This window comes from Larimichthys crocea, unplaced genomic scaffold (assembly GCF_000972845.2).
Source record: "Larimichthys crocea isolate SSNF unplaced genomic scaffold, L_crocea_2.0 scaffold214, whole genome shotgun sequence".
NCBI lineage: Eukaryota > Metazoa > Chordata > Actinopteri > Sciaenidae > Larimichthys > Larimichthys crocea.
Genome location: NW_020852853.1, coordinates 317,956 through 325,744, shown reverse-complemented (window position 1 = coordinate 325,744; position 7,789 = coordinate 317,956). Strand labels below are relative to the sequence as shown.

The window sequence follows — 7,789 nt, the reverse complement described above, 5'->3', positions numbered from 1 at the left end:
GGTACAGACCCCAGACCGACAGGTCCAGGACAGGTAGACAGACACGACAGACGTAACAGACAAACACAGACGACAGGTACAGACAGACAGTACAGACCTCACAGTACAGACAGGTACAGACACAAAGGACCGGACACAGACAGACAGGTACAGCACAGACAGGTACAGACAGACGACGGACACAGACAGTACGACACAGACAGACAGGTACAGGACGTACAGACAGACGGTACAGACACAGACATACCGGTAAAGACAGACAGGACAGAGACAGACAGTACAGACACAGACAGGTACAGACACAGACAGACAGGTACAGACAGACAGGTACAGACAGACAGTACAGACAGGTACAGTACACACGACCAGACAGACAGACACAGTACAGACAGGTACAGACAGACAGGGTCAGGACACAGACAGGTGACACAGACAGGTACAGACAGGACAGGTACAGGACAAGACAGACAGTCACAGACACGCAGGTACAGACAGACACAGACCGACAGGTACAGACACAGCAGGTACAGACACAGACAGGTACAGACACGACCGAAGGAAGACACAGACAGGACGACAGACAGGACAGCGTACAGGACACGCACGGTACAGACAGCAGTACGACACAGACAGAAGGTATAGACACAGACAGACACAGACAGACAGGTACAGACACAGACAGACAGGTACAGACAGACAGGTACAGACACAGACAGACAGGTACAGACCACAGACAGCTTACAGACACCGACAGGTACAGACAGACAGAACAGACACAGGACCAGACAGGCACACAGACAGGTAAAGACAGACACAGGACAGGTACAGACACAGACAGAGTAACAGACACGACAGGTACAGACCACCAGACAGACAGTACAGACACGACAGGTACGACACAGACCGGACAGACAGACAGACAGACACAGGAACAGGTACAGACAACCAGGACACAGACACGAGAGGTACAGACACACAGACAGGTACCAGACACAGAAGGTACAGACACAGACACAGACCGCTGCATCACGTCACCACGGGAACAACACGGACACTGCTGATTGGAGGAAAGAGTCAGCTGACTCAGTGTGTTTAACCTCACCTGTCACCTGCAGAGTCTGGACCAACCACAAAACACACAGACAGACAGGTACAGACAGACACAGACAGACAGGTACAGACAGACACAGAAGACAGTACGACAGACACAGACAGGTACAGACAGAAAACAGAACCAGACAGGTACAACACAGACAGACACAGACAGACAGGTACAGACACAGACAGGTACAGACAGACAGGTACAGACACAGACACAGACATAGAGGGTATAGACACAGACAGACACAGACAGACAGGTACAGACACAGACAGGTACAGACAGACAGGTACAGACACAGACAGACAGACACAGACAGACAGGTACAGACAAGCAGACAGACAGCAGGTACAGACAACAGACAGATCAGGTAAGACACAGACAGACAGGTAACAGACAACGACAGACACACAACAGACACAGGTACAGACAGACACAGACAGGTACAGACACAGAGCAGACAGGGTACAGGACACAGACAGAATACATCAGACAATACAGGTACAGACAGACAGGTACAGACACAGACAGGTACAAAGACAGACAGGTAACAGACACAGACAGTACAGACAGCAGACGACAGGACAGACAGACAGGTTACAGACAGACACAGACAGACAGACAATTACACACAGTACAGACCAGACAGACAGACACAGACACAGTACACGCACAGACGGGTACAGAACACAGAACAGACACAAGACAGACAGACACAGACAAGAACAGAGTAGCAAGACATCAAACAAACACATTACTGACACTACGAATACGTACAGACACATACGGTTGCCATTTGTGACGGTGATACACTGTTCAACTGAAAGTCTGACTGTCAATTATATATAATGAATTAGATTCACACAACACCCTCAGACTGTCTAAAAACCTGGACGTAGTCTCGCGTGAACGTCCCCGCAGACTGTCTAAAACCTGGACGTAGTCCCGCGTGACGTCCACCCGCAGACTGTCTAAAACCTGGACGTGGTCTGCGTGACGTCCCCAAGACTGTCTAAACCTGGACGTGTCTGCGTGACGTCCGCCGCAGACTTGCTAAAACCTGGACGTGTCTGCGTGACGTCCCCGCAGACTGTCTAAAACCTGGACGTAGCTGCTGAGACGTCCCCGCGACTTCGCTAAACTGGACTAGTCTCCCGTGAGCTTCCCCTGCAGACTGTCTAAACCTGGAGCGATCTCTGATGACGTCCCGCAACTTGTCTGAAACCGGAGTAGTCTCCGACGTCCCACGCAGAAAACTGGTCTAAAACCTGACGTATGCCCATCCGTGACGTCCCCTCAGACTGAGGTTGTCATGAACGGGAATAATGAGTTACAGTCTAATTTGGCTAATTAAGGAACTAATAATTACACACACCCTCAGACTTTAAAAACCTGGACTGTGGTCTCCGTAACTCCCCTCAGATGGTTAAAACCTGGACGTGTCTGCGGAACGTCCCCGCAACTGTCTAAAAACCTGGACGTATCGCTGCGTCCACCGCAGACTGTCTAAAAACCGGAGTAGTCGCGTGAACGTCCCACAGACTGTCTAAACCTGGACGTGAGTCTGCGAGAACGCCCCGCAGACTGTCTAAAAACAAAAAACTGGACGTAGTCGCGTGAACGTCCCCGCAGACTGTCTAAAACCTGGACTAGGTCCTGCGTGGGACGTCCCCACAGACTGTCTAAAACCCTGGACTGTGTGCGTCCGACAGATGCTGACACGACGTAGCTCGTACGTCCCCCGCAACTGCTAAAACCTGGACGTAGTCTGCGTGACGTCCCCGCAGACTGTCTAAAACCTGGACGTAGTCTCCCGATACGTCCCCAACTGTCTAGACTGGAGGATTGTATGACGGCCGCGAACTTAAGCTACAGAGAACCGGAAACTAGTTCCTTTTGTACAAGTCCCGCTGTAACTGTCTGACTGGAAGGCTCGGACGTCCTGCAGGAGGACTTAACTGGGACGGATCTCCACTCCCCATTTTCTGACGGGATAGACCAAAATGTGACCGTGACAGTTGTGCTGTATGACTTGGATTAACTAGGAGCTGACAAGCTCGCAGCCTCGTCTTAGGACTGCAGCTTTCTTCCTGGTCCTCTGATCTCTCCCCTCCTCAGACAAACTAACCGGATGCGGCTGGGTGTTTGAACTGCTCTTTCCTTCTCCTCCCTCCTCTTCCTCATCCTCCTCCTCTCGTCTTCTCTCCTTCTCCTCTTCCTCTCCTCTCCTCTCTCCTCCTCCCTCCCTCCTTCCTCTCCTCCTCCTCTTCCTTCTCTGCCTCCTCCTCCTCCGCAGCCCTCCTCTCTCCTCCTCCTCCTCCAGAAGTTGGGGTCGGTACCTCTCACTCGGACTTCTGTCTCCGTCCCGTCAGTCTTATCCTCAGGGTTTCCTCTCTCCACCCTCGGTGTCTCTGGCTCTTCAGTCGTGTCCGTCCTTCGTTCCGGGGGTTCTGTTAGGACCGAGGACGGATAAGTTTGGTCGGTCCTTCTTCGGGTTAAGCCTTCGCTCCGTACTCTGGATCAGCGACTTCTCCCGGATCAACATCACCTGCCGTACGGCGGAGAGCCCGCGCGCCGCCGCCACCCTCAACTCCTCGTGGTGAGTGGTCGTACGGACCGGACCGGACCGGACCGGAGCCGACCGGACCGGGTCGGTCCGCCGGTTTAGGTTTCGGTTCTGGGGAGTTTGTGTCACTTGTGGCGCGTAGATGAGCTCGCGTGCGTAAAAGAAAGAATCTGAGCGATGTCAATTATTAATAACTTAATAATAAGAACAACAATGATATTATTAAAAAAAATAATAATGATATTAATAATAAGAATGACAACAGCAAAATAATATAATAATAAATTAAATAAAACACATGATTGATACTACTAAGGGACACATAATAATAATAATAATCATAAAACAATGATATTAATAATAATAATGATCGTAATAATAACAATAAATGATAATTATTATAATTGATGATTTAAAAGGGTTAATTAAAATAATCAGAAACATTTTTCACCTTGATTGATACTACTAAATATAATTAATTAAAAAAGATGAACCAAAACGCGTTACAACTGTTTTAGTAGTATGTAATTTAAAATTAAATAACAGGTGTAGATTTATTTTTTGGTCATTTTTAAACATACATTTTATTCCATATTAGTTTTTATTTAAAATTTTACGAAAATAAAAGAAACTGAATTTAAATGAAATTAAAAAATAAAATTAATTAAAATTACAAAAATAATTAATGTTTAAAACGTGTGTGTGTGTGTGTGTTACAGTATGTGTGTGTGTGTGTTACAGTTTGTGTGTGTGCGTGTTACAGTTTGTGTGTGTGTGTGTGTTACAGTACGTGTGTGTGTTACAGTTTGTGTGTGTGTGTGTGTGTTACAGTTTGTGTGTGTGTGTTACAGTATGTGTGTGTGTGTGTGTTAGTGTGTGTGTGTGTGACAGTTTGTGTGTGTGTGTGTGTGTGTGTGTGTCACAGTTTGTGTGTGTGTGTGTTACAGTATGTGTGTGTGTGTGTTACAGTGTGTGTTACAGTTTGTGTGTGTGTGTGTTACAGTGTGTGTTACAGTTTGTGTGTGTGTGTGTTACAGTGTGTGTTCAGTGTGTTATAGTTTGTGTGTGTGTGTGTTACAGTGTGTGTTCGGTGTGTTACAGTTTGTGTGTGTGTTACAGTTTGTGTGTGTGTGTGTTACAGTTTGTGTGTGTGCGTGTTACAGTTTGTGTGTGTGTGTGTGTTACAGTACGTGTGTGTGTTACAGTTTGTGTGTGTGTGTGTGTGTTACAGTTTGTGTGTGTGTGTTACAGTATGTGTGTGTGTGTGTTACAGTGTGTGTTACCGTTTGTGTGTGTGTGTGTTACAGTGTGTGTTACAGTTTGTGTGTGTGTGTGTTACAGTGTGTGTTCAGTGTGTTATAGTTTGTGTGTGTGTGTGTTACAGTGTGTGTTCGGTGTGTTACAGTTTGTGTGTGTGTTACAGTTTGTGTGTGTGTGTGTTACAGTTTGTGTGTGTGTGTGTGCGTGTGTGTGTGTGTGTTACAGTTTGTGTGTGTGTTACAGTGTGTGTGTGTGTGTGTGTGTGTTACAGTTTGTGTGTGTGTGTGTGTTACAGTTTGTGTGTGTTACAGTTTGTGTGTGTGTTTGTGTGTGTGTTACAGTTTGTGTGTGTGTGTGTTACAGTGTGTGTGTGTGTGTGTGTGTTACAGTTTGTGTGTGTGTGTGTTACAGTGTGTGTCAGTGTTTTTAAAGCTGCACACAGAAACAGTAACGATGACATCACTTCCTGTGTCAGGGTCCTGGTTACGACCCGTCCTCAGGTGTCTCCGCCTCTCTGGACTTCCACCCGTTCGGGGCGTTGGGGCCATACGTGTACGGAGACCCCACCTACAGAAAGAACGCCACACGGGATGCCACGGCGACACTGAAGGCGTGGCTCAACGAGCACCGTAAGAACCCGTACCCAACCAAAGGCGAGAAGATCATGCTCGCCATCATCACCAAGATGACGCTGACCCAGGTCTCCACGTGGTTCGCCAATGCACGGCGGCGCCTGAAGAAGGAGAACAAGATGACGTGGACGCCCCGGAACCGCAGCGAGGACGAGGAGGACGATGACAACGGAGAGCTGGAACGCCACGTCGACATCGAGGCGGCGAAGAGCAACGACATCGAGAGCAAGAGCCACGCACGTGAGTCACACGGCAGTCACATGATCAGCTGATCACACATAAATATATACGTAAATATAATATAAATATATAAATGAAAAAAATATATGTACAGTCTGAACAGTGTGTGTGTTCTTCAAATATAAACATATACACACTGTGTGTTTACAGCTGGTTGTACTGTAATTAATCAAATCTGATCTCATTAATATTTATTAATATTAATTGTTATTAATTATAATAACAATTACTAATACTAATAATAATACTAACACCATGTTTGATGGCTTGTCTGTTTCTCACTGCAGCTCGGTCTCGCTCTCCCTCGGTCGTGGACTCTTGTGTATTGATGTTAGACAGTGGTGGCGGCGCTGACCCAGATCGAGGTTTCTTTGATCCGGACTTTAAGGACTCGGTGGACCGGAGGCTGCCCCGGCTCATAGGCCCCGCCCCCTCCGAGGCCCCGCCGGAGTGCCCGGCGTCTAAAGATCACATAGACTCCTGCAGTGCCGTCCAGAACCCGACCCCCAAACCCAAACTGTGGTCTCTGGCTGAGATGGCCATGTCTGTGGACAAACATAAAAGATGTACAGACCCGTCACTGAGCACGGGGGCCGTCCATGCCACGCCGGTGCTGCGGACCACGTTCACCCACAGCCACCTGTACTACAGCACCCCCCTCCTGCCTGGGTACTCGTATGGCGCCCTTGGGCCGCTGCAAGGCTCAGCACCGCATTCAAACAGATTACAGGAGACGATGCTGCAGAGAGCCGACACCAGAGACATCCAGCTGCACAGCCATGAACTGAACACAGGCATGAGTAGCACCTAGACCTGGATCACCTGAACCACCTAGACCACCTGGACCACCTAGACCACCTGGACCAGGACCCTCAGAAACCTTTGTCCACACGGATCTGACAGGGCGGTCCCTGGATATCAGACACAGACGAGCTGTGACTGACTGTGAAACAAACACTTTGAAACGTTTTTTCTATGTTGATCAGATGTTTGTAGTGCGTTTCTGCACAAACATAAAGTCTCATTAAAAATAGTTTTATTAATACTGAGACGAACAACGGCCATTTTTCAACTAAGACCTGCCACAGTGATACAACCGCTCAGGAAACGTGAATGAACATGAATGAACGTATGAAGAAATCTTCAGGGCTGAAAGAAAAAAGATGTTCAGACTGAAGTCAAGATTTAACTCTGATCTGCACGTTCAGCACATGATGTTATTATCAAAATAATCATCAAATTGTTTTAATTATTATTATCATTATTATTATTATCATATCAATCCTCTAAAAAGTCATAAACAGACTTCTGAACGTTCCTTCAGTTTTAAAGTAAAACAGAGATCTCAGTCTCAACATCCACGAGCTCACTGCTAACAGCTAATTCAGCCAATGGTGCTAATTCAACATAATTAAAACAAATATTAAAAGGTTATAGTTTAAATGTCAGAGAGAACATCAGTACGAACTCTTCCAGGTTGTCCTGATGATTTTTTTGTTTCTGTCGTCTGATTGGTTCATTAATATGTTTTTATGTTGGTGTTAGCATGTTAGCATCTATCAGAATAGTAAAAATTCACTTTAAATTACGAGTACTGAAGAAACGTACTTATTGGAACCGTCTGGAGATTGTTACTGTGACAAAGAATGAAGATGAAGAATGAGCAACCATCACAAAGAACAAGCGACCATCACGGAGAACGAGCGACCATGACAAAGAACAAGCGACCAGGACAAAGAACGAGCGACCATGACAGAGAACGAGCGACCATGGCAGAGAACGAGCGACCATGACAGAGAACGAGCGACCATGACAAAGAACAAGCGACCATGACAAAGAACAAGCGACCATCACGGAGAACGAGCGACCATGACAAAGAACAAGCGACCATGACAAAGAACGAGCGACCATGACAAAGAACAAGCGACCATGACAAAGAACGAGCGACCATGACAAAGAACGAGCGCCCATGACAGAGAACGAGCGACCATG

The 7,789-nt window shown here is 47.1% G+C and overlaps 2 protein-coding genes across 3 annotated transcripts in view; one reads left to right on the top strand and one right to left on the bottom strand.

Moving 5' to 3' along the window:
- LOC109138204 (ankyrin repeat domain-containing protein SOWAHC) overlaps positions 1-3,756 on the bottom strand; it is a 32,178-nt gene extending 28,422 nt beyond the window's left edge. For both annotated transcript variants that reach the window (XM_027275763.1, XM_027275765.1), the window contains exon 1: positions 3,439-3,756. The gene's annotated coding sequence lies outside the window, so the exon portion shown is untranslated. The remainder of the gene's footprint in view (positions 1-3,438) is intronic.
- A 1,626-nt stretch (positions 3,757-5,382) lies between these two features.
- On the top strand, positions 5,383-7,190 carry irx5b (iroquois homeobox 5b; the record flags this gene model as incomplete). The annotated part of the gene is made up of 2 exons (XM_027275758.1): positions 5,383-5,797; positions 6,085-7,190. Coding segments are annotated over 2 exons (939 nt in total), but the record flags the coding sequence as incomplete, so codon positions are not given.
- Positions 7,191-7,789: the final 599 nt, after the last annotated feature.